This window comes from Artemia franciscana, chromosome 3 (genome assembly GCF_032884065.1).
Source record: "Artemia franciscana chromosome 3, ASM3288406v1, whole genome shotgun sequence".
In the NCBI taxonomy this organism is placed as follows: Eukaryota; Metazoa; Arthropoda; class Branchiopoda; order Anostraca; family Artemiidae; genus Artemia; species Artemia franciscana.
Window position 1 is genome coordinate 33,308,038 of NC_088865.1, and position 27,167 is coordinate 33,335,204.

At 36.4% G+C, this 27,167-nt stretch overlaps 2 protein-coding genes across 2 annotated transcripts in view; one reads left to right on the forward strand and one right to left on the reverse strand.

Moving 5' to 3' along the window:
• Positions 1 to 4,309, reverse strand: part of LOC136025190 (periodic tryptophan protein 2 homolog) — a 59,537-nt gene extending 55,228 nt beyond the window's left edge. Inside the window, exon 1 of the mRNA XM_065700986.1 lies at positions 4,164 to 4,309. Within this exon, the coding sequence (XP_065557058.1) occupies positions 4,164 to 4,181 (18 nt within the window). The 5' untranslated portion in view covers positions 4,182 to 4,309. The remainder of the gene's footprint in view (positions 1 to 4,163) is intronic.
• A 355-nt stretch (positions 4,310 to 4,664) lies between these two features.
• LOC136025191 (V-type proton ATPase 16 kDa proteolipid subunit c) lies at positions 4,665 to 25,231 on the forward strand. The gene is made up of 3 exons (XM_065700987.1): positions 4,665 to 4,888; positions 12,387 to 12,579; positions 24,403 to 25,231. Exons 1-3 carry the CDS (start codon positions 4,810 to 4,812, stop codon positions 24,605 to 24,607), a joined length of 477 nt encoding a protein of 158 aa, XP_065557059.1. The 5' UTR covers positions 4,665 to 4,809; the 3' UTR covers positions 24,608 to 25,231.
• Positions 25,232 to 27,167: the final 1,936 nt, after the last annotated feature.

A 27,167-nucleotide genomic window follows, 5' to 3' on the forward strand; every position in this document is an offset into this window, starting at 1 on the left:
TAAGACTCAAAAGTGATTGGAGGGCATCTACTCCTAATATACCCTCTTTTAGACAAATACTTTTGATGAGAATTTTGAGATAGCCATTTTGTTCAAAATAGTCAAAAAAATAAAATAACAAAAACTTTGGGGTCAGTACAATCCTCCACAGCCTAGGAGAAGGGTTTTTAGCTATGCCCTGGGAGCATATAAGGTTTTTATGGAAGAGGTGGTCACATAAACTTTGAATGGGACTCAAATGATTAGAAATTGAAAGTTCTAGTTCCCTTTATACAAGTCAAAGATGATTGGATGGCACCCAGCCTCCCTCCCACAGCCTCTTTTCCCCAAATGCATCCTATTGAATTTTTGAAACAGTCATTCTGTTCAAAATAGACCAAAGATAATATAACAAAAATCCAGGGGTTTACACAACCCCCAGAACCTGGGAGCAAGTGTGGTAAGTTATGCCTCAGGGACATATAAGATTTTTATGAAAGGGGTGTCATATAAACATGGAAGGGGGCTCATTTGATTGGAAATTGAAAGTTTCAGTTCCCTTTTTAAGAGGCAAAAGGGATCAGAGGGCAACTAGCCCCCCTCTACTGTCCTCTTTTTCCCAAATGTATCAGATCACTTTTTCTAGATATCCATTTTGTTTGACATAGACAAAAAATCACATTAAGAAAAATCTAGGGGTTGAAAAGGCCCCCCAGAGCCCATTGAAAGCTATGCCTTTTGGAGGAGGGCTTATTTTATTAGACATTGAAAGTCCTAGTTCAATTTTAGGAGCCAAAAGTGATCAGAGGGCAACTATCCCTCCCCCACACCCTTATTCCCAAATGAATTTGGTCAAAATTCTGAGATAGCCATTTTGATTAAATTGATCCATGTATCATATAACAATACCTTTGGGGTTGACACAGCCCTGTAAAGCCTAGGTTGAGGGTTGTAAGTTAATCCCTGGGAAAATATAAGGTTTTATGGAAGGTAAAGGTTGTATAAACTTTGGAGGAGGCTCGTTTGATTTGAAATGGAAAGTTCTAATTTCACTTTAAGAGCCAAAAGTGATCAGGAGTAACATGGCCCCCATACCATCTTTTCCCCACTGTGTCCAATCAAAAATTTGGGATAGCCATTGTGTTCAATTTAGTCCAAAGATTACATAACAATATCTTTGGGATTGAAATAATCCCCGGAGCCCTGGGGCAAGGGTTGCTAGTTATGCCCCAGGGGCATATAAGGGTTTTTAAAAAAAGATAACCATATAATCTTTGGAGGAGGTTTATTTGATCAAAAATTCTATTTCCCTTTTACAGAGTAGAAAGTGATAGGAGGGCAAAAGGCTCCTTCCCATGGCCTCTTTCTCACAAATGTATTGGTTCCAAATTTTGAGATTGTCATTTTGTTCAAAATATTCCAAATGTCAAATGACTGTGGTTCTAGATTTGAACCCTCTTTACCCCTCAGGGAAGGGCTATAAATCATGCTAGTTACCTATTGTTAACATATAAGGTTTTTATGTGAGGCCTGGTTGGATAAACTTTGGAGGAGACTCATTCAATTGGTAACTGAAACTTCTAGTTTTTTTTTCTAGAGTAAAAGGTGATCAGAGGGCAACCAACCCATCCAATTTTCCCAAAAGGTATCCAGTAAAAATTTGAAATAGCCATTTTGTTCAAAATATTTGAAAGGCCAAATAACTATGCTTCTGGGATTAAACCCCACTCCCAAGTCCTAGGGAAAAGGCTTTTAGTTATGTATTTTACTTTTTGTTACTTTGATACTTGGATTTACAGATTTATGGGGTAACTTTAACTTAGGAAGCAAGGTCTTTAAGTTATGCAAGTTACTTTTTGTTACTTTAATACTTTGTTTACTTTGATGAAACTTCAACATTGAAAAAAAAATTGACTTTGAAAGAGGGAATTTAAAAAAAAACTTTTTGAAAAAGAAAATTTTCAAAGAAAAGTAAAGGCCATATTAAACTTAAGATCAGCAGAAATATTAAACTTAAGATCAGCAGAAATAAAAATCTATTATAACTCAAACTCAAAATGAGTAAAAATTACTATTAAAGAATAAATGAAACACAAGACAAACAAATATTAAGTAAACAATCATGGCAAACAAACACACAACAGGTAACATATAAATGAATAAATAAATCTTATAGCAAGTAAAATTTAAATTGAATATGCAAATCAAGCTTAAAACAAACAAAAATTTCTTTATTTTTAAAGAATAAATAAAACCCATAATGAACAGTAATTAAATAAACAACCACAATAAATAAACATACAACAGGTACTAATATAAATGAATAAATAAATCACAAAGTAAGTAAAGCTTAATAAATTTGCAAATCAAGCTTAAAACAAACAGAAATCAATACAAACAAGAGTTGGCTACTGCCCCCTTCCCTAAGAGTAAAAGTATAAAGCCCATTGCATCAATGGTGCTTTACTGAAAACACATAATATTACAATTGTTTTCTTTTGTACTTATTATAACATAGAAAATAAAATGAAAATTACCCTGAAGTAAATGTTGAACTGATGAATTTTGGCAATTAACATCATTATATATTAAGTATACAGCTTAATTTTATAGCTTCTTTCCAAGACTGTTCAAGACATGTAGTTTTTATGGTAAAATTCTAGTTAATTGACTTCTTGCTATCTTGGAAAGGGTTTAGGTTAGGAAAATGAAACTTTCAGGGATGAATCTACAGACTAAAATATGTCCTGGCAAGGTATTTTGAAGCAACTACCTCCACTCCTTCTCCCTCTCAAGGGCCCTGACCTTTAAAATATGTGTGTTATAATAGTGAAACCTTGCAAAATAGATCTTCTGCTTAATTGAAGTACAATAAAATTGGGTAAAATTCTAGTTAATTGACTTCTTGCTATCTCGGAAAGGGTTTAGGTTAGGAAAATGAAACTTTTGGGGATGGGTCTAAAGGCTAAAGCATGTCCCGGGAAGGTATTTTAAAGTACCCACCTCCACTCCTTCTCCCTCTAGAGGGCTGTGAAATTTGCCAACATGACAGGTCTATACCTATTGAAACTTTGACAAAACAACATTTTACCTTAATTTTCAGTTACCAGTTGCTTTTTCTCTGCCTTTAGTTCTTAAAATGCAATTCCTGTTATTTGAGTAGAATTTTGAGCCATATCAATGTGTTTTTTTCAAAATTTAGGAATTGTATTTGCATATCTTTAAAACCTTATAAAATAGAATTGAGCAAAGTTATGAAGCTGAAAATGATTTTGTTGTACTTCAATTAAGCAGAAGATCTATTTTGCAAGGTTTCACTTTTATAGCACACATATTTTTAAAGGTCATCAAAGGTCAGGACCCTCTAGAGGGAGAAGGAGTGGAGGTAGTTGCTTCAAAATACCTTCCCTGGACATACTTTAATCTGTAGATTCATCCCTGAAAGTTTAATTTTCCTAACCTAAACCCTTTCTGAGATAGCAAGAAGTCAATTAACTAGAACTTTACCTTAAATTGTTTTCAGCTTCAAAACATTGCTCAATTCCATTTTATAAGGTTTTAAAGATATGCAAATACATTTCCTAAATTTAAAAAAAAAACAAAAAACAATGATATGGCTCAAAGTTCTACTCAAATAACAGGAATTGCATTTTCAGAACTAAAGGCAGAGAAAAAGCAACTAGTAACTAAAAATTAAGGCAAAATCCCAGGACATACTTTAGCCTGTAGACTAATCCCTGAAACTTTCATTTTCCTAACCTAAATACTTTCCGAGATAACAATAAGTCAATTAACTAGAATTTTCTACTTAAGTTCTACTCAAATCATGGTGTAAACAGGCTAGCCTATACAGAGCAGAGAGTAGCCTACATTTTTCCATCAGAAGGGGGGGGGGGGGTAAAGTGAAGCAATATACCTTTGGGAATGTGAAAAGTAAGTATGTAGCCTATGGTTGCTTCAGGTGTTTTGCATAATTTATGGTAGCCTAACCCTTTTCTATGATAAACAAGGTGTCACCTTGAGGGGTCTCTTTATCCTAAGGCTCAAAATTTGCATAGATATCGATTGGGGTATATTAAAAAGAGCTATCTATTAGTGTGTTCACAGTATGCAACAGTTAAACTCTGGATTTCCCTACATAACCAAGTTTTAGACAAGAGTGTCACTGCCTTACTCTAGCCTACCTTATAATTTTTCTTCATGGTTCCTTTCAAAAAACTAGGCTAGTGTTTCTGAACTAAGCTGAGCGACGTATTCAGCTGATTCTCAAGACTTAATCGGAAAACAAATAAATTCCGGTGATCACGCTATTCTGATTCAAATATTTCTCATAAGAATGAAATCCATAATAAATAAAATCAATCAATTTATTCAACCAATAATCAATCAATTTATTCAATCAATAATCAGTCAATTAATTCAACCAATAAACTTAAAACAAAACACTTCAACATAGACTCCGCCGTAAGGTTTTATGGCCAAGAAAAAAAAACAGGGAAGAGAAATGCAGAAGTTACACAAACACAGAAGTTACAAAATTATGATCTAAAATACAAAAGTTACATAATTACAAAAAAAAAATAAAGGAACTTATTGAAAAATTTGATTAGAATATTGCCTCAAATATATTAAGGCCTTTAGGCTACGGTTGTATGAATGATTGATAGGGAAGTGTATTTGTTTTGTTGTCATGGGAACCCATAGCCAATAAGAAGTCAGTTCTTATCGAAATTTCACGTGATTCAGAGGAGTTTCCAAAATCCTGCAAGTTTCTGCCTAGATTTTCCTTTCTTTCAGATATTTACACCTTTCAACCTCAAATTCATTAAAATGGTTCTTTCAGAGGAAAGTCCTATCTATGGACCTTTTTTTGGAGTAATGGGAGCTGCATCTGCCATGATATTCAGTGGTAAGTTTGCTAAAGTAGGCCTAAAATTTTCTGTATGTGTCCTAGGCTATTTGCTCTTATGCAGCCTGTAAATGTTTTGGGGATAACACTGAGAATTAAAGCATTTCCAAAGAAAGTACTGTAATAGGAACAAAGTAGCGGGATAAGATGCTCAGTAGGCTACTCAGACTGTGCTGTATCCTGGACAAATATCTTGGGTAAAATTCTAGTTAATTGACTTCTTGCTATCTCAGAAAGGGTTTAAGTTAGGAAAATGAAACTTTCAGGGATGAGTCTATAGGCTAAAGTATGGGTAAAATTCTAGTTGTGTGACTTCTTGCTAGGCCTATCTCAGAAAGGGTTTAGGCTAGGAAAATGAAACTTTCAGAGATGGGTCTACAGGCTAAATTATGTCCTGGGAAGGTATTTTGAAGTACCTACCTCCACTCCTTCTCCCTCTAGAGGGCCCTGAAATTTGCCTCTACATGACAGGTCTATACCTATTGAAATTTTGACAAAACATTTTACCTTAATTTTCAGTTACTAGTTGCTTTTTCTCTGCTTTTAGTTCTGAGAATGCAATTCCTGGTATTTGAGTAGAATTTTGAGCTATATCAAGGTTGTTTTTTTTTCAAAATTTAGGAAATGTATTTGCATATCTTTAAAACCTTATAAAATGGGATAAGCAGAAGATCTTTTTTGCAAGGTTTTACTTTTATAATACACATATTTTTAAAGGTCATCCAAGGTCAGGGCCCTCTAGAGGGAGAAGGAGTGGAGGTAGTTGCTTCAAAATACCTTCCTGGGACATACTTGGGTCTTTAGATTCATCACTGAAAGTTTCATTTTCCTAACCTAAACCCTTTCTGAGATAGCAAGAAGTCAATTAACTAGAATTTTACCATATCTTGATTAAAATGTAGCCCTTCTATCTTTTTAACCCTAGCAACAGGTTCCTAACTTTAGACATGTTGCATTCAGAATGGGTAATAGTTAGGACTAGGCAAGTAGTGATTGGCTGACAACATGGGGGAGGGAGTGCTGTTTGGCAAAAAGAAGGTAAGTTTTTTGTGCGTGACTTTTTCAAGTGATTCTGCTAATATGTTAATCTGTGGGTGTCTGAAGCTAATTGGGTTGAGGGTAGTGGATTTTCTGCACTTAGCTCCCCATTTTTGCCATCCCTGAATGATAATTTTCTTTTACAGTCTATTAACACCTCAACTTGGAGCATTCCTAATCAAACATCCAGTATTCAGAACTTAGTCCTCAACACATGACCATATGTGTACATTCTCAAATTTACCATTAAACCCCTGTAAGAGAGTACATAAAAATAACAAAGTGATTACAAAAGATAAGGAGGAACTTGAAATGGTTGACTGAACACCCCTTAAAATTGTAATGTTGAAGAAGTATTAGTTGACTTAGAAATGAAACACTCTTGGAATAGTTTCATAAAAATACCAAAGACTTTACTTTATATCCCCCAAAAACTCAGAAGAGCAAGAAACAAAAAGAAATGGGCTAAATACAAGAAAACTCAAATTGAAGAGGTTTATCAACAAGTATAAACCAGCAAGAAATTGGGTGACAACATTGGACAGATTTACTTTCACTGAGTATGAAGAGAAACTAGCAAATCATAGCAAAGGCAATTCAAAAGCCTTCTAGAAATATGTGTCCTCCAGCAAACCAGCCAGATAACTAATACCAGAGATTACCTTAACAATTGAAGACAATATTACACTGCCAAATGAAATAGCTACTACTACTACTAATAACCCACTGTAGCACCAAGCAGCCTGCAGCCAACACAGCTACAAACACTCCTCCTCCCACCAAATCTATTCAAAGCCTTCCTCTTTACACCCTCCCAGGAAGTTCCCATTTCCTTTAAATTTTTATTTATGACATCCTCCCAACCCAGACAAGGATGACCTGCTTTCTGTGTAGCCCCAGACAGTTGGCCAAAAAGGACAATCTTTGGCAATCTGTCAGCCTTCATCTGCAGACCATGGCCTAGCCATCTCAACCTTTCTTTCATTAGAGCCCTAGAAAGCAGGGTTGAACCACGTTTTTTTGTACAACCTACTGTTTGAAACATGGTCAGTCAGCTGGGTATCCAGAACAATCCATAGGCAATTTCTCTGGAAAACATCTAGTAACTTTTCATCTGCTTTTCAGAGTGCCCATGCTCCAGAGCCATATTTGACTACTGTCATCACTGTAGCTTTCAATATTCTAATCTTGGTTTACAGACTTATATTTCTATTCTTCAAAAACTTTTTTTAACTGTGAAAAAACACCCTGAGCCTTAGCTATTCTACTTTTAACATCTTCACTGCTCCCACCATCTTTACTAATAATACTACCAAAGTAAGTGAAATTTTGCCAAGGAAACCCCTATGGGCAATTTCTAAGCCTACCACCTAGGCATATCAATACCCCCATGCCCAAGGTGACATTATCTCCTAAAAAGGTCCATAAATTGTTATCTGAGGTTGAATTAGCTAAAGCAATAGGTCCTGATATAATCCATCCAAGGCTCCTGGGAAAATTGGCAAACCAAATAGCCTCCCCTTCAGCTAACATCTTTAAACACCAGTATGTTCCCCAAACATTGAAGATTTGCTAATATACTTCCTGTTTTCAAAAAAGAAAAGTGTACAGGCCCATCAGTCTGACCTCTGTCCCCTCAAAAATTATTGAAGTCATTGTAAAAGATGCCATCATAATGCACATAACCCAACTGCCAACAAAGCTTTAGAAAAGGCAGGTCAATAGATACAAACCAGTTTTACACCTATGATGACATTACTAAGCTCATTGATAAAGGAATTCCAGTTAATCATTTTCTACTTGACCAGACTAAGGTATATAAGAAGGTGTCTTATTGTAGACTGATCCTAAACAATACAGGAAATTTGTTTTCTATGCTTTTAATGGCTCTCTAGTTTACTAGTGAAGTGGAGTACCTTAGGGCACTCAGCTTGGCCTAACCTTATTTAACATTTATATTGGGGATGTTCCTGATTGCACAAACAATGAATAACCTTCTATGCTGATGATTCCAACTTTGCAGGGGTGGCCTATACTGCTGAAGGAAGAGTCTTTCTACAGGAAGACCTGGGTAACCTAGAAAACTGGTTATAAAAGTGGCAGCTACAGTAGAATGCAGAAAAAACGCAAGGTACTCTACTTTGGACCCAATAACTGTCAGCAACATTACCCATTGAATAACCCCAGTCTCAGCACCCACTCAAATCTAACACCAACAGGTAAAGAGCATGATCTTAGTTCTATGATCAACTCTCAGCTGAAGTTTCATCAGCATACCATCTTAGAAGCAGCAAATCCTGGGATGTGTCTTGGCATTGTTAAAAACTACATTTTCCAGCTGCAGACAATATGTTATAAAAAAGCTGTGTAACTCTATAGTACTGCCAGCACTGGAGTTTGGTATGACACTCACCTCCCCTCAATTCAAGGGAGACAAAAAACTTCTTGAAAGTTTCCAGCAGCATTTGACCAAAATGCCATACAACTTGAGGACCCTTCCTTACCATGAGAGGTGTGTGGCATTAAAAATCTCAACTCTTATTTATTGAAGGAAAAGGGTGATGTCATCAGAGCTTTGAAGTATCTGCAAGACAACCTTAGCTCAAGCCTTCTTCCCTTCAACCCAAACCAGAGAACCTGGGGAAACTCCCGGAAAATTACCAACAAACTACAGAACACAGGGAATGCTACCACTTCTTTCCCAACCATGTTGTCCCACTTTGGAACTCCTTAAGCAATCAAACCATCCAATCAAGTCCTGGACTCATTCAAGTATGATGTGGACAGAAATGGTGCTGAGGGGTTGGCGTCTACACTGGGTTACCTCTGAGTCCTCAACCATATTTTGAAGTCATCACTGGCAGACATATCACAAGGAACCATCCTTTCATGCCTGCATAATTGAATGTAAATTGATGATAGAATTTATATAATCATATCCAATAAACTTGACAGTTTATGCATCTTCTAATTTTACCTTAATTACTATGGTTATTGGCAGGTGATTAGATAAGTCCTATGCTATGTACAAAACTATAAGAAAACACTGTTAGTAAAATTCTTACTTTATAATATCCAGAAAGATGCTGTTAATCAGATATTTGTATTTCCTTGGATTCTCATTCATAATAATATATTTGTCCAACTGTTCTCACTATTTCACAATGATGTGAAGCTATAGTTTGAGTTAAGAATAAAAGGTCCATTAATGAAGAGATGCATTGTGTTTCAATTGGTGAAAAAAAAAACTATAAATATATTGCTTAGGGCTAATTTGACACCACCAGGGGTTGGGTGCATTTGTCATAGTAGCAAACCATTATATTTGGTAAGACTGTTTATTGGGAAATTGATTGATGATTGAAGTTTATCCTTCAGATGAGTTCACAGACTAGAATGTCACTATTACAAATTGTGTTCATTCAGTAGAATTGAATTAAAAAGAAAACTTAAAACAAAACGAATAAAATCATATACTGTTCTCCAATTCTCTTTCCAAATATAATCATCACTACTATCATAATTGCACCCCAGTCAGACATAGCTCTCTATATACAAAGGTTAACTGATTTTGTGACTGCATGATTTTTTGTTCATCTTTCCTATCAACCACTGGTCCATAATTCCATATAAAGCCAGTTCATATCTTGGAACACTTTTCTTGTGCATTATATTCCTCTCTGCCCACAGATTTATAGCAGTAAGTTTCAAATTGAATAGGTGAAAACAGTTTTTTTTCCTTTTCTGGGTCCCCCATCCCTTCCCCCTCCTACAACAAAGTACCTAATCAATTACCAAGAAAATGATCCTGAAAGGTTTGAGCCAATTGCACACTCAACATCAAACAAGTCCTAATTTGCATTATTTACAGACCTTGACTTCAGAGCTAAGGGGACCTTGCCATTTCTGTTGACATATTTATTGGCCTTTAAATTATTTTGGACAAAATTGCTATCTAAAATTTTTGATTGGTGGTCAGAGGGGACAATCATGGGGACTGGGTAGCAAAGAAAAAACATGGGATGCTGTTTGTCCTCCAATCACTTATCACTCAAAAAGGGCATTAAGAATTCCAATTTCCAATTAAATGAACTCCTCCAAGGTGTGTACAACCGCCTCATCTTTACAAAGTGGTCAGGGGAAATAAAAATAATACATTGAAGGGGTGCTGATCTTTGCTGAGGCAACAGTAGAGTGTTCCCTCTGATTACATGTAAATAGAAAGGAAGAATATTGCACTGCCATAATGTTAATGTCCACATATTAAATGACCAATTTGTTGTTCCTCATATTTTGTCATTGAAGTGTAATTTGATAATGCCAAGTCTCCAGAGACCAAGATATAGTTAGCTGCAGTTATTTCTTAAGACAGTGCTACCAGTACCAAGTCTAAATTCACATGTGAGTAAGTTTTTGCTTAATTCATTTGGCATAGGCACAGTAGGTTCAGTAATAACAACTGTACGATAGCAGATTTTGTTGTCCAATGAATTAGATAATTTGTCTGGAAACAGAAAAAATTACTCACAAAGCTAAGTCACTCCAAAGGAAGGATGTACAGAAGACATTAGTTGGTAAGATCTAAAACTTCTATGACTGATAAATCAAGGAGAATGCCATTTCCTTTAGGGGTTTGGTTTGCCAAACATACTTGTGATAGGCCTGTAGAGTCTGCTTTCTTAGGTCCAAGGTCTAAATCATAAAACTTGTGATTGAATTATCAATGATTTTGCTATTTGGTTGACCTCATAGACCAATACTTGTTTTTTTTGTTTGTTTTTTTTTAGAGGAAAGCCTGTCGAATTAAGCAAACAAGAGTTTTAATGTTTATTCTCTTGGTATCTAGTACTGTCTTGAATGTGATGACAAGTGATTGTGTTTCATATTTTAAGTAACCAAGAATTAGTATTTTGTTTTCAGTTTCTGCTTTTCAAACTCACTTTTTCAAAATCAAATTAAGAACTGGCTATGCTTAAATAGTTTCAAACCATGGGAAGCATACTAGGTGCATTTTAGCTAAATTATTGTTATCTGTTTGTGAACATGCCGTTATGTTTAATTTTGAGTCCAACTTCTGCTATTAGCTAATGGACTGTTGTCCTTCTTCTGAGCTTTTCTGTTGCTGTAAGTTTTCTGTTTTATTTGCCTAGATGATATTGTAACAGGTCAATTACTGCTCAATATCGTGCTTTTGCTATTATTGTGTGCTTTGACCTGTTATTTTATAAGTTGTCAAAGGTATGAGCTGTCTAAATATGCTGCACTTACTTTATGGTCTTATCAGGCTTTTTTGATCTTCATGATTATTTTTCTTTTCTGCTTCCTTTTTTTTACTTTTCTGCTATTTTTACAGTTCTGTATAGTGAGTAAAAAATAAAGGTAAAGGATACGGCATTAGACTTTAAAGTCCGTACCGGCGGTGCTGATTTCCGTTTTTTGGCCCTTCAGCCAGGAAGTGCAATGGGGGGTTGGGGGCCAGCCATCCTGTGCTTTCGCACACCCTTCCTGTTTACCTTCCCCAGATTTCTCCAGGTACCCATTTAGAGCGGGGTCGGCTCTGGCTAAGCTTACAGAGTCACGCCACTGACCCCCGTCCCAAACTGAAGAATTGGGTACGCTGGGGTTCGAACCCGCGTCCTCTAAGACAAGGGATCCCGAATCCAGCGCACCAACCCATTATTTATTTGTACTACATAGCAAACAATGAGTTTACCTTCATCATATGTCCACACATGTCTGATGCCTTATGGGGGACAACAAAAAAGTACACTTTTAAGTTACTATAAGGTCAGAGGGTGAGGAAAAATCAGAATTTTAGTTTGTGCAGTATTTGATGGATTGAAAAATCGTAAAATATAATATGTAGTTGAAAAAATGGAATACTTAGTAATGGATTTTTTTTTTTAATTCTGATGTCATTTTCAGTCTCACCAGACTTGAATTAACAGGAAACGACCTTTCAATTATCGATTTTTTTCAGTTATGTAGTACTGTCTATTATTATAATATACAAAAATGGTATTTTTACCATTGTTGGTAAATGGTTGAAAAAAAAAATGGAATACTAAGTGATGGATTTTTTTTAAATTCTGATGTCATTTTCAGTCTTCCCAGACTTGAATTAACAGGAAACGACCTTTCAATTATATATTTTTTTTTCAGTTATGTAGTAGGCTACTGTGTATTATTATAATATACAAAAATGGTATTTTTACCCGTTCAGCTTTGTCGTTTTTATGGGGGGGGGGGATTGTTTAAAACCAAATTTAAGAGGAGACTCATGTGTTTATGTATACAAAGTCAATATGACTAGTACAATTCTGTATTGCTCATGCCTGTGCACAAGGTAGGCAGGATTTCTCTTTAAGATTGATATGGAGGATCCCACCCTAACTTAAGAAGTTAAAATTAGTCTTGTTTCTTTCTTTTTTACTTGTTTATGTGAAAATAATTCTTATAGCCTTTGGTGCAGCTTATGGAACAGCAAAATCAGGAACTGGTATTGCAGCCATGTCAGTTATGCGACCTGAGCTGATTATGAAAAGTATCATTCCAGTGGTCATGGCTGGTATTATTGCTATTTATGGGCTGGTAGTTGCAGTTTTAATTGCTGGTAAACTGAAATCACCTAGTGATGGCTACACGCTTTATAAGTAAGCTTTAATTTAATTTTCATTTATGTGTGCACAGAAGAAAAGAGGGCAAACCATGAAATTTCCAAAAATAAGCAAGCGCTTTTCATTTCATCTTAACTTTTATACAAACATTCTTCCTTTTGAAAAAATGCTCTAGAAAGTAAAGCCTACCCGGATAAGTAGCCATGGTTGAAAAGGCTACATATAATGGAAAACAACATGATAATTTGGTTGGACTTCATGGGGCACGTCAGAAAACTGGGGTTGCCAAGTTGTAAGGGGACTTAATCCAGTTTCTTTTGGCTTTAAATTATGTAGATCTCAAGACTTACAAATGGTATAGGATATATTACTAGCATAAGTATAGTTAAAGAATTGAAAGATGATCATAAAAATAAATGTTGAATCTTAGTAGACAGATAGGGCTTATGTTCTTACTTATCTAATATGCCAGTGCTTCTTTAAGGTTAATCTTCCTAAATACATTGCAATGTTGATTTTTCTATGCTATGAAAAGAGATCTTGCTGTCTGACCTGATATGTCATCATATCTTGTTATATAAATTTGGCCGGTTTGTTTTTTCGGATTTAATTCCCAGGAAATAGGAAACAAAATCTGTGAAACCTGGTAGTTTTTTTTTTTGAAAAATCTGACTTTTTCTGCTGATGGCTTGAGCGCCTTTTTTATTGAAGACACACCTGCGAGGTGGCAAAGGGACCAAGGGTTCAGTCTGTGTCTGTGAAAAAAGTTAACTATATTTACATTTTAGCTGGCCTAAAAAAACTAATATTTCAGTTTTTTCAAGAAGAGAATACTTATCTTCGAGTTATTTTTTCTTCTTTTTGCTTCAGATAGGTTTTATGTTGTAAGCAGTTGCAAAGGTGCTCCATTTTACTTTGTGTTATACTATAGACGTATTTATTTTATAATCGGACTTCATATTCAGAGTTCTTGATCCCAGTTGAGAGAACCCAAGACTAATCCTCCAATAAAAACTGGATTTATGAAAGAAGCAATAGAATAACAAGTACGTACTTTCACAGAATAACTGCACACAACTGCACTGATTGTGAAAGATATTAGAAATGGAGGTTCTGGTTACCACTCAACTGCCGTGCTAAAAGGTAGTCGGCTAGAATCCGCTGCTTTGACAGCATACAAAGAAAAAACTAGCACACAAATTACGAAAGGTGAAGATATTGGTCTTTCGGTTTACTTGACACACCAGTTTATTGGTGCTTCATTAGACGAAATTTTACCAGATGGTACACCGCAAGACTGTCTACAATCTTCCAGAAAACAAAACCATATTTGATGCAGCTCGAAGGAAATGCCTTGTCAAAGACTTCTTTTTGCAGAGCATCGGCTTAGATATTAAGCCCAAAATCACTCATAAGTATTATAGCCAAATTCAAGGACAGTTGCAATTTAAAATCAAGAAAAATGTTGCTTGCTTGTCTATAATAACGAGAAGGACTGGGAAGTCCTTTCAGTTGAATGTAATAGAGAGCATTGGTCCTGAGTATTCCCAAGCCTTCTAAGCTTCTGGGAAGAGTGATTCTGAACAACTATGGAAAAGGTGGGCTATAATTGCGGTAAGAAGCAGATTTGAATCCAAATAATACAAATAAAAAAAAACAGAGGAAAGAAGATTTAGCAGATGAAATATTTTTGATTTTGAATCAAATTTGCTGAAAAAAAGTTTTGATAAAAATTTAATGCTTATCAGATTAATGATTTTTGGTTGGTTGATTATGATAAGTATATACCCAAATGACGCTCTGGCTTTTGATGAGTTAAAAATGCAGGTTGTCATGGTCTTATTTGTGGTAAGACCTGAGTTTTGATTTTAATTTTTGGACCTTGTAGGTTCCATCTATTCATCCAAAATAGTATCTCTTATTAATTTTTATGTAGTTATTAATTTTAATTGATGTTCATCTTATGTTTTATTTATTTGATCATAGGAATTTGTATTCATATTAAGTTTGCCTTTTTATATGATTTTATTGGTTTCTTTTCTTTTTTTTTCTTTTACTTTCTATTCGTATTAATTGAAAGAGTATTATCGAAGTGTTGGTAGAGTTTTCCACTACTGGATTGTCATGTTTTGTTGTTGTTTTTTTTTTCAAAAAGTAATGGAATGGAACCTAGATTTTTAAAATTATAAAGAATTTAAAAATTATGTTAAAATATTCGGATCATCCGTAGTTTTGTGTAATACCTTTTCACTAATATTTTTTGCACGGGGCAGATGGGGAGGAGGATTTTCAATTATACGGATTGAATATTATAATTTTCAGTCTAGCACATAGGCTGTTTCGACCCTTAGCTAGTAGAAGCCTTTGAATGTACATTTATTTTTTCCTCTACTTATCAACAGAACTGTTTCATGTACTGTTTTTTCAGAACTGTTAGTTGTTTTTTTTTTTAATAGACGTAGGACAATGTGATTTATAAAAAAGAATTATGTTTTGTTTTCTTTAGATAAAATAAAGAATTCGAATGTCACGAAAAATTCAAACTAATTTGTTTCTTGACTTATTTTTCTATTGAGGTACCCATGTTCTCATTTATGTTCAGTTGTTTTGTAGTTTTCCCGATCCCGATCTCCCGAACAAGTATTCAGTCAACATACTAATAATGAAATCAACGAATAAATAAGTCTATTGGGTGAACCTATTAGTGAGTGGGTTACAAACGGGCATGTTTCAAATTCATCTGGTCTGTGTCTTCAAAGTTAAGAACATAAGTAGGTTAACCTTAACTGCACAGTAAAGGCCTTTTCTTTTGACATTGTTGATCGATATTATGGATCATCTGTTCTGGCAATACATTTTTGATTAACAACCATGTTCTAGCAACCGACAAAGGTTATTGATCAAAATTATGGGCAAAAAGACTAACAACTGAAATTGTCGTTTGCCAAGCTCGTTGGTAAAATTAAGCAGGAAATTTCAAGGCATATTATGCGTATGCTAGAAAAAATTCTTACAACTTTAAAAGAGAAAACCTTACACTGCCATGAAGATCGTTATATTTATTATTAGGTTGATCTCCTACCTAAAGTAAGACACGAGAATATATTTTCTTTTGAATCATCTACCTATTTCTCCTCCAAATCTTATAGGAAATCGTATAGTAATGTTAAATTAGCTTTCGAAATATTGCTGTTTATTTTCAAAAATCTTTCCAGTGTTCACTATATTTAGTTTGGTGTCTGCAACAAGCATCTTCAAAATTTCAATACTAGGACGGATTTGTCCTATTTTTGCAAAATGTTCATATTATACTGTCAGCCTGGAAATGCTTGATTTAAGTCCCATCTGTCCTTGGAGGTCGTTTTGAGGCCTCTTCGCCATTCTGTTGGTTTTAACTCCTGTATGTACTTCTATCTTCTGCGAGGCGGAGGATATGCGGTTGGCTAAGTGACGAAAATTTGTCTTTCCATCTCTTTGGGGGGGGGGGCTCCCTTTTGGTCAAGAACCATGTATCCGGTCATCAAAGGCTTTCTTTGGGAGTGCTATCCATACGTTGTATGTGCCCTAGCCATCTAAGCTGCTGCAGTTTTAGTCTGTCGAGGATGGTTGGTTTGACTTTGAGATTACAGATGAGCTTAATGCTGGAAGACCTATCATGATAAGTGATACCAGCAATACATTGCAGTGATTTTGTTTCGAAGGCAGCATGGCGGTACTTATCGTCTGTTTTAAAGTCCAGGATTCATGGGCATATATGGCTATAGGGGTGATAAGCAAGTTAAATTGCCTCACTTTAAGCGTTACTGATAATTTCTTGTTCCTCTAGATGGACATCAGACTTTTAAAGTTGCAATTCGCAAGTGCCAGACGTCTCTTGATGTCTTCCGAGTGGTTGTTGTTGGAGGTGAGTAAGCTACCTATGTAGGTAAATCCATCAACCCACATTTTGAAAGTGGAGGCTGGAGTTTGCCTGAGAATCAGCTTTGTGTGAGAAATGCATGGCGATCGTTTTTGAGGTGTTGATGATCATCCAAAAGAGGTTGGTTGTCGTGTGGACGATATGGGTCCAGGATTGAAGGTCATAAAGGGAGTCAAAAATTAGGGCTATATGATCAGCATAGGCAAGTTGTCTATCATTACCCCTCCTATGAAGGCACTGGATGGACTATCGGTTACTAAAAGGACTGTGATTAAAAAGAGATTGAAGAGCTCCAGTGATAACAAGCAACCTTGTCGAACACCAGTTGAGGTTGTAAAGCTTTGGTAAGGCCTTCTCTAGTCAAGACACGGCTTCTGAACTTTGTGTACACGTTCTTTATGAGGGAAACAAAATTAGGTGTAATTCTGAAGTGAAGAAGAATATTTGAAATCTATAATGAGCTTGTAGATACTGTGGTCTCGTTCAAGATGTTTTTCCATGATTTGACGGGCTGTGAAAATCTGATTGACCGTTGACAGTTGAAGTTGACTCCCCTCTTGCTGTTCAGCCTAGTGGACGTTCTATGGCAAGTCGAAAAAAATTGCACTTTCTTCTGTCTGAAAAATTTGGTTATTTCATGTCTCTCTTGTTCGCTTTTACGGCACATTATCATCAAGTGTTTTATAGTTTCTGATGCACCACACTTAGGACATTCCTCACTCTGTCCCAAAAATCCTGCTTTGCAACAACCAACTCCAGCATGATACGATCGGAGTCGAAGCAGTTTCTTTGCTTCATATATAGTGAATTCTTTATACACTTTTGTTTCTATATTCCTCTGTTTTTTCATTTTCACAAAAAGATTTCCAGCCAAATATCTTTTAAAACCCTGACGGCCAATCTCTTTAATCACTTTATGAAACATCATAACTTCATGAGGAGTGTCCATGTCGGTCACAAGTGTTCCTGACTCAACTGTGGATTTGGCCTTCAAATCTGCTATTTCATTTCCAGTTATCACAATGTGGATGGGAATCTTGTTTCATAGGTCTTGTAGTATAATTTAGCATATGAAGATATCTCTATTTGGTTTTGCCGCAGTATTAGCATTTACAACTGCTTGAATAGCACTTTCTGAATAAGGGCCAATGGTCACCTCATCCACTTCAACGGACTCTTCAATGAACTCCAGTGCCTTCTTAATGGCGTAAGCTTCTGCCAGGAACATACTGCTCTCTGAAGTAGTTTAAAATTGTTGAACACATTTCTGATGGACACCAAAAGGACCAAAATGCTCCTATTCGTCTACTTTTGATCCATTAGTGAATAATGGAAGGTATCCCTTGTACTCTTTGTCCATCATAATGCAGAATGCCAAGTCCGCTGGAGTATCTTGTTCCATATTGAATACTAACTTTGAATTGATCCTGTTTTCTCCCATGGCGGAGGAACACCTATTTCACCCACTCTTAACATTTTGGAAAGAACCATATCAATTCCACAATTTCTGCAAATTTCTAATGCTGCTTCAAGACAATTCGATTGATTCCTTGCTTTAGATATGTTGGCAGTTGCTTGGTGACCAGATTTGATGATTTTTGACTTAACTGGGTGGTTATTTTCGAAAGTCCAATTCTCTGTACATATTTTATAAATCTGATCTTTCTTCGCGTTTCCAGATCTGCTAGATCACTTACTGATAGAAGGAAACTAACATGTGTTGTTTTTCTTGCTCCATATGCAATTCTCATGGCTAAGTTTTGGATTACATCTAATGTACAATGGTAAAATGACAAGCTGTGCCTTATATTGTTAAGCAATACTTCATTCTAGGCAGTACATATTTGATATAATAAATCAAAAGTTCTGCTGGTAATCCTCTAGCCATATAGGCCAAACTCTTCATAACATTTAACTTTTTCATACATGTTGATCTAAGATACATCACATGGGGTTTCCAGGAAAGTTTATTGTCAACCACTACACCTTTTTATGCTTTGCTAACATATTCAATTGGGTGGTCACTTAAATAAAGATCTGTAAGGGTTCCAACCCTTTTCCTAGTGATCACAATTGACACCGTCTTTGTTACAGAAAACTTAAGTCAGCTTCTTTGGACCATTTTTCTAATTCTGCAATGACCTGGATCATGAGGGCCTTTATTTGGTAGGTGTCACGCGCCGTGAACTGTGCAGTATTGTCATCTCCAAAAATAGCTCCTCCATCATCCTTCATGTTGATAGGAATGTCATATGATCCTATGTTGTACATGCCAGGGCCCAGTGCCGATCCTTGAGGGATTCCTCTTTCAGGAAACACTGCTGTATTTGAAATTGTTCCTCCAACTCGCACTTTAACTTTTCTTCCTTTCAAATGATCATTTGAAAATGCTAACATGTTGCCTTTTATGTCAGCTGTTTAGGGCTCCAACCATTTTTCTATGGAGTATATTATCAAAAGCACCTTCAATGTCGATTAAAATCGCTGCTAAAATCCGCCCATTTTGCAAAGCATACAATGCCTCCCGTTTGAGGTACATAAGACTGTCTTCTGCACTTCTATTTTTTCTGAAACCACATTGAATGTCTTTCAAAATTTTCTTCTGTTGGTATCACAGTTTCCAGTCTCTTCTTCACCATCCTTTCCATAACTTTCCCTAAAACTGGGAGAAGAGTAATGTATCTGTAGTTCTCAATCTATGATAGGTCTTAGCCAGACTTCGGTAGCATTACTGCTTCACCATACTTCCAAGCATCAGAAAATTTTCCCTCCCTCCATACGCCATTCATCAATTCAAGCAGTACTTTAACCCACGATTGGGGGAGCGACTTCACGAACTCTGACAATATTTCGTCTGGTCCAGGAGATGTATCAGGAAGCTAGTTAATTATATTCATTAACTCCTGTTCTTCTAGTCTTTCATTTCTTTTCTATCTACTGGCTGCAGTCTCGTTTGTTTTTTTTTTAGTTTACCTCTCTTTGTTGTTTGTTGTTATGTCTGGCCAGTTCGGCTTAAGAACTTTCAAACCTAGCCTATTTAATTAGTCACCACTAGATATATCTCAATTATCTTCCATGTACCACATGAATCGCTTGTTTGGACTAAAAAATTCAGAGTTGAATTAAAGATTTTACATCCAACCGTTTAATCTTTTCTTCCATCGAATGTTGACCTATTTGGTTTGAAACTCGCTTGGTATTCTGGAATGACTGCTGAGTATACGGCTCGGATGCACCCCAGCATGACTTTTGTCAATATTTTAGCAGCTTAGCTAGTCAGACTGAGGAGTCGGTAGATGCATCAGACTGCTTTTGAGGCTATCTTATGGAGAGGGACTATCGTGGCTTCACACCACGGTGTGGGAAAATGACCTACATCCCAAGCAGCTGTGGTGATTTTATGATAAAGATCTACGATGGATTCACAATTCATTTTCAGGAGTTCAGGCCGTATTCCATCAGGGTCAGCAGCTTTGTTGGTCTTCAAGTCTCTGATGGCTGCTTAAATTTTTGAGCGAAGGGGAGGTGGGCTTGGGTTGGTGGCGATTACGGGGAAACTGGATTTTCCCCATAATCTTACTCTTCTCTTCATGAAGTGTGAGTCTTTTCTTAAAAGCCGTTTCACACCAGTCACATTTTTCTTTAACAAAGGCGCAATGAGCACAGCATATTGCTTTCTCTATAGCCCTTTTAAGTTGCTTGTATCGGTCTCTGCTTTCTCTGTCAAGCTTGTTGGCGACGCTGCGCTTTTAGTCATAGAGATGAATGATCTTGTCTGTGATCAAGGGCTTCTGGTTATCTATATGGAAACCTAGTATGGAGTGAGCAACATCACGTACAACTTGCGTGGTACTAGTCACCAGGTTGTCCGTGTCACTTATGCAAAGGTGGTGGGAAGTTTGAAGTGAGCTCCGAGATCTTATCAGATAAAGTAGCTATATAGACTGTTTGTATTTCTGTGTCACTCAAAAAATCTACTCGAAATCAATGAGCCTCCTAGGGAGCTTTGAGGCTGTTTTAAGGCTCATTCTGAAGTTAGAAATTTTAAGGGATTTGTCCCTGTCAAAGTAACCACCAGCTAGCGTGGCCGTATCAGTGGCGGACGAGTTCCAACCACTAGACACAAGGATTTAGTCAATGGGATTGTGAGTTCTTCCACCAGGGGAGTTTTAGGTAGTTTTTTACATAGGGATCTATGCTTGAAGAGTGTTCGTGATGACTATAGCGCTGTCTCGGCAAAATTGGTCTATATTGGAGTCAGGGGCATAAACTTAGATTATTGTAACATTGACAGGCGATCCTATCTGTCGGATCATAAATAAGCTGTTCAAATATGGGAGTTGCAGACAAGAGATTTTCTAGCCCTTTTGGACAGAAGAAAATCAACGTCCTATCTGTGTATCCCATTATTACAGTGAGAGAGAATAAGGGTGGCGTCGTCATGTTTCTCTTCACCAGTGAATGGGATGTGGGTTTCAGATAAACCAATAACGTCCCAAGTGTACCGGTTTATCTCTCTCAGAAGTAAGGCTGTTTTCCTTGTTTAGCAAGGGTTCTGGGATTGATAAGGGTACCAACTGAGAGGCTTGCTTTTGGCAATACAATGGCATCCAGGTTTAAAGTTGTCATATTCACGTGATTCACGGTCATCACATCGTCTGTTGCCTCGGACGCGGTAGTTCTTAACGTATGGTCTTCGTTGGTTACCCCGGACGCTGTAGCACTGACTTAATTTTTTTTTTTTTCATCAGTAGACTAAAAAGAAGTTTCTTGGCTGATTAGTAGACGGCAGTGAGCGTCTCCTCTCTGTCAACTTGTGAAATTACTTTTTCGTCAGTTACTTACCAAGCAGTTGAAAGCCAGGAAACGCTTTTCTCTTGCGTTTACTTTACAGAAATTAATCTAACATGACAATTATGGCAGGAAGAAGTATTGGAAGCATGGTTGGAGGCACAAAAGGGTATACATCTGCAGAAGATAAGGGCTAATCCTTTGGCAACCTCATTTTAAAGAGGGTTTGGCTAAGGTGAAGTGGGAGGGGGTCTATCTGCAGAAGCCTTTAACCATTAGATATTGGAAAGATGCATAGTCTATGATAACTAACAAAAGAAATTGAACCCACAGCTCATGGTGAGTCAAAGATTGAAGGCTGTATAAAGGTATGAAAGGATATATGTGCATAAAACCAGATTTAGGCTTGTATGGTCTGGATACAGAACTGGCAGCACAATGGATTGAACATTTATGACAGCCTGTGCCACTCTTCGTCGTGACTTTTATATTTTAGTTTTTTTGCGTATTTTAAGGGGGTTTGCGTGCAGGGAAAAAGTTCATATTCCATTTGGTTAAATTATTGTTAAATTAACCACACAGGAGTCATGATTTAAAATTTTGTGGGGAAAATAAGGACTTTCCAAAATGACGCTGGAATCTTGGAAAACGCTTAGAGTGGAGGGATTGGGATGAAACTTGGTGGGAAAACAAGCACAAGTCCTAGAAACGTGCTTGACATAATTGGAACGGATTTGCTCTCTTTAGGGGAGTTGGGGGGGGGGGTTAATTCCGAAAAATTAGAAAAAATGAGGTATTTTTAACTAACGAAAGAGTGATCGGATCTTAATGAAATTTGATGTTTGGAAGGATATCGTGTCTCAGAGCTCTTGTTTTAAATCCCGACCGGATCCGGTGACATTGGGGGAGTTAGGGGGACCTAAAATCTTTGAAAACGCTTAGAGTGGAGGGATCGGGATGAAACTTGGTTGGAAAAATAAGCACAAGTCCTAGATACGTGATTGACATAACCGGAATGTATCCGTTCTTCTTGGGGGAGTTGGGGGGAGGGTTAATTCTAAAAAAATTAGAAAAAATGAGGTATTTTTAATTTACTAAGTAGTAATTGGATCTTAATCAAATTTTATATTCAGAAGGACCTCGTTACTCAGACCTCTTATTTTAGATCCCGACCGGATCCAGTGTCATGGGGGGGGGCTTAAATCTTGGAAAACGCTTAAAGTGGAGAGATCAGGATGAAACTCGGTGAGAAGAATAAGCACAAGTCCAAGATACATGACTGACATAACCGGTCCGGATTCGCTCTCTTTGGTGAAGTTGGGGGGAGGGGGGTAATTCGCAAAAATTAGAAAAAATGAGGTATTTGTAACTTACGAACGGGTGATCAGATCTGAATGAAATTTGATATTTAGAAGGGTATTGTGCTTTAGAACTCTCATTTTAAATCCCGGCCAGATCCGAAGACATTGGGGAGAGTATGAGTAAACGTGAAAATCGAGGTATCTTACGAATGGGTGATCCGATGAAACTTGATATATAGAAGAATCTTATGTCTCAGATGCTTCATTTTCAATTGAATCGGATCCGGAAACATAGAAGGTTGAAGGGGGAAACAGAAGTCTTGAAAACCGGAAATCTTGAAAAAAGCATAGAGTTTCTCTTTGGGGGAGCTGGGGGTTGTTAATTTGGAAAAATTAGGAAAATAAGGCATTTTTAACTTCGGACGGGTGACTGGATCTTAATGAAATTTGATATTTAGAAGTAACTTATGTCTCAGAGCTCTTATTTCAAATCTCGACCAGATCTGTTGACATTTAGGGGAGTTGGAGGGGGAAACCGGAAATCTTGGAAAACGCTTATAAATGTCGTAGATACGTGATTGACGTAACCGGACTGGATCCGCTCTCTTTGGTGGAGTTAGGCTGTGGGGTTCAGGCTGTGGCGAGTTTGGTGCTTCTGGACGTGCTAGGACGATTAAAATTGGTAGGCGTGTCAGGGAGCTGCACAAATTGACTTGTTAAAGTTGTTTTCCCCGATTTGACCATCGGGGGGGGGGATCTGAAGGGAGAGGAAAAATTTAAAAAATGAGGTATTTTTAACGTACGAGTGGGTGATCGGATCTTAACGAATTTTAATATTTAGAAGGACCTCATGACTCAGAGCTCTTATTTTAAATCCCGACGGCATTAAGCCTCTGATTTTCCTTTTAAAGCAATCTGTTGTTTCTTAGAATTTTGCTAGAGCTCATACCATATGAGCTCTTGGCTCTTCCGACCTCGTCACAAGTGCCATATGAGCTCTTAGCTCTTGTTCTCTTTTGGTGACAGTTTTGAGATTTGAATAGCCTATCTCCATCCCCTCTGTTCCTAAACGATTTTGCAAAATGACTTTAACTGGTTACTTGGCTGCAAAGGAGTACATTCACATCTTACTTATGGTGTGTAAAAATCGGTTTTTGAGGGAGGGGGTCTTACTTATCAATATACAATGCAAAAATCTCAAACAATAAAAAAATGGTGTTCATTAATTTGGCTTCAGATCCAGTCAGTGTCACCAAGTTGTCTTTTTCAGTAAGAACAATCAACTTAGTGTTCAAATTAATTTATCATTCTGTTATGTTCACTTTTCGACAACTGTCATACAAAAGAATCGCGCTTTGACACTGATTTAGTAATTGTGATTATTATCCATTTTAAACTTAAAAAGTAATAAAAAAAACAGTTTTCTACCAATTTCGGGAAAAAGTGCTTGATAGAACGGTGGCAGTCCGAAATAGAAAGGATGTCGTTGGGGTCACTGGCGTAGAACACCCATGACAATCGGAGGTTTTCAGCCATTCATCTTAAAAAATGGATGAAAACCATATTTTAGCATAGGTATCACCTATGTCCCTTTTTTAGCCTGTATTAGCAGGCTACTGGAGCATTATAGAGAATTGTTTTGGGCTGATCTGAAAGCTAAAGCTTTTTGTCTATGCGCCTTTTAAAAATTCGTCTTAATAGCATTGAAGTGAAATACAATTATTCACAAAAATTGTTTTATTTGGTGTGTCTATGTGTCGTCTTGCATTGTGGTATTATGACACTGACTGTATATTGATGACTTCTTGTAAAGTTTTAGCCTTGATAAACCAAGTTTTTCCTTTTCAGTGGATTTTTGCATCTTGGCGCAGGTTTGGCCGTGGGTCTTAGTGGATTAGCTGCTGGGTTTGCTGTTGGTATTGTAGGTGATGCTGGGGTGCGTGGCACTGCTCAGCAGCCTCGACTGTTCGTCGGTATGATTCTTATCTTAATTTTTGCTGAAGTCTTAGGTCTCTACGGCTTGATTGTTGCCATCTACATGTACACAAAGTAGATTGAAAGATCATTACCAGGATGAGTGTTGTGCGTGATTGTTCAGTATTTTTAATTTACAAACTACTTGCGCTGTTTGGATGAATACATTGTTGAATTTGACGTGTCTGTATGGGCGCTGTCCCTTTTGGTCTCGAGTTGCAGTTTTTGTGATAGCTATTGAATAAATGGTATGAATAAAATGCTAAACCATCTATTTCTTTACATATGGTAGAAAAAATTAACCGAAACGGACTACATTATATGAGCATATCTTGAATTTTAGATGTTAAATTTGTTATGTGTTCTTGCTCTTTGGAATTTTCTTTGGAATGTAGGCTTCTTCCTTCTATTTAAGACCTTTTTCAAAGCCTGTTATATTTGTATTTGATTAGTGGCAGTTATTTTTAAATTACTAATCCTTATTTTATACAATTTTCAATCTTTGGAGCAAGAGGTCCAGTGCTGTTTGTGTAGCGTCAATGTTGTAGGATAGCAGATTAATTTATACTGAATCCGTTTGGTGTTATTTGTCAAATCAGTACTTCTATTTTGTTAGTTTTTTTCTTCAATTTGCATTCCTCATCTTATTTTATGTGTCTGCGTTTTAAGATATTGGAACTTGGTCAATAAATTGCGTTCTGAATGTTGGAGTTTTGCAAGTGTTCAGTTTTTTTTACAATATAAAATACAAAAAAAAATGGATCAACATTTAAATAAGTTACAGTAAATAGGTTTGTGGTGGTATATACCAGAATGGGCAACCGTGTAACTTTTTACCAGAATTAAATTGGCAAACATTGTTACACTTGTGATCTTTCTATGTTGTGTTGCTTATTAATGGTAGTTACTGTTTTTTAATTATTTCCATTCTTTTGGAATAATTTTTCTAAAATACAATAATTTTGCGTAATTGTTTTCGGAAATCGAACTTTAAGATAAAAAAAAAACTTATATTGACTCGATTTTATGTCCAGCAAACAGCCCATTGTCCAAAATACCTCAAAATTATATTTACAATTCGTATTGTAATACATCATATACCAATTAAAAAACGAATGTATTCAAGCCGAAGTAGCTGAGTTGGTAAAGCGTTATGTTCCAGGTCCGAGAGTTTCCAGGTTCGAACCTTGGCTTTAGCATTAATACAAAAGAAGGAAAAAAAACTAAAAAAGGTAAAAACTTCAAAAAAAATTAAAAAGAAAATACTAAAAAACTAAAATAGCTAAAAAACTAAAAAAAAAAGGTAAAAAACTAAAAACAAAAGGTAAAAACTACAAAAAAAACTAAAAAGAAAAAAAAAACCAAAACTAATAAAAAAAAACTAAAAACTGAAAAAGAAAAAAAAACTAAAAAAAGGAAAAAAACTGAAAAATAAAGGAGAAAAAGAAAACTAAAACCCGAGACACAGGGACTATAAATGACGACTGGGACACTCAAAGATAAATTACAGACTGGAACACCGGGACACAAATGACGACCGGGACACAGGGAATATAAATGACGACTGGGACGCTCAAAGAGAAATTACAGACTGGGACACAAATGACGACCGGGATACTGGGAACATAAATGACGACCGGGACACAACTACAAGGGGGATACCGGGAGCACAGGAGGATATATAAATGACGACGGGGACACAGGGAATGTTCGATTAGAAATCACCATCAACAAAGCTCAAGGACAATCATTAGAATAATCAGGTATAGATCTGAATACGGATTGTTTTTCCCATGGACAATTTTATGTTGCATGTTCAAGAGTCGGTAAACCTGACAATCTATTTATATGCACAGATAATGGGACATCGAAGAATGTTGTATATTCGCAAGTTTTACGTAGTTAAAAACATATATATATATATATATATATATATATATATATATATATATATATATATATATATATATATATATATATATATATATATATATATATATCTTTCTATATTCACAGGTGGGACACAGGGACACAACTACAATGGCGCGTAACGACTTACGCGCGCGGGGGGGGGGGGGTGCGAAGCGCCCCCACCAACTAGTATCTATATATATAAAAATAAGTTGTCTGTGTGTCTGTCGAGTGACGTCATGTTTGTGTGTCGACTGACGAAATTACAGATCGGGACATAAATGACGACCGGGACATCTATATATATAAAAATAAGTTGTCTGTGTGTGTGTGTCTGTCGAGTGACGTCATGTTTGTGTGTCGACTGACGTCATGTTTTCGACTGACGAAATTACAGATCGGGACACAAATGACGACCGGCACATAGGGAATATAAATGACGACCGGGTCACTCAAAGAGAAAGCGACCGGGACACAAGGAATGTTAGATTAGCAATCACCATCAACAAAGCACCGGGACACAGGGAGTATAAATGACGACCAGGACATAAGTAAAAAAAAAAACTAAAAAAAAAGGTAAAAACTACAAAAAAAAACTAAAAAGAAAAAAAAATAATTAAAAAGCTAAAAAACTAAAAAAGAAAAAAAAGGAAAAAAAATGAAAAATAAAGGAGAAAAACAAAACTAAAAAAAATAAAAAGAAAAAAACTAAAAAAAAGTAAAAACCA

Coding starts and splice junctions, on each gene's coding strand:
- LOC136025191 (XM_065700987.1), top strand. CDS start 4,810: ATGGTTCTTTCAGAGGAAAGTCCTATCTATGGACCTTTTTTTGGAGTA. Junction 4,889..12,386: donor ATCTGCCATGATATTCAGTG/GTAAGTTTGCTA, acceptor TAATTCTTATAG/CCTTTGGTGCAGCTTATGGA. Junction 12,580..24,402: donor GATGGCTACACGCTTTATAA/GTAAGCTTTAAT, acceptor TTTCCTTTTCAG/TGGATTTTTGCATCTTGGCG.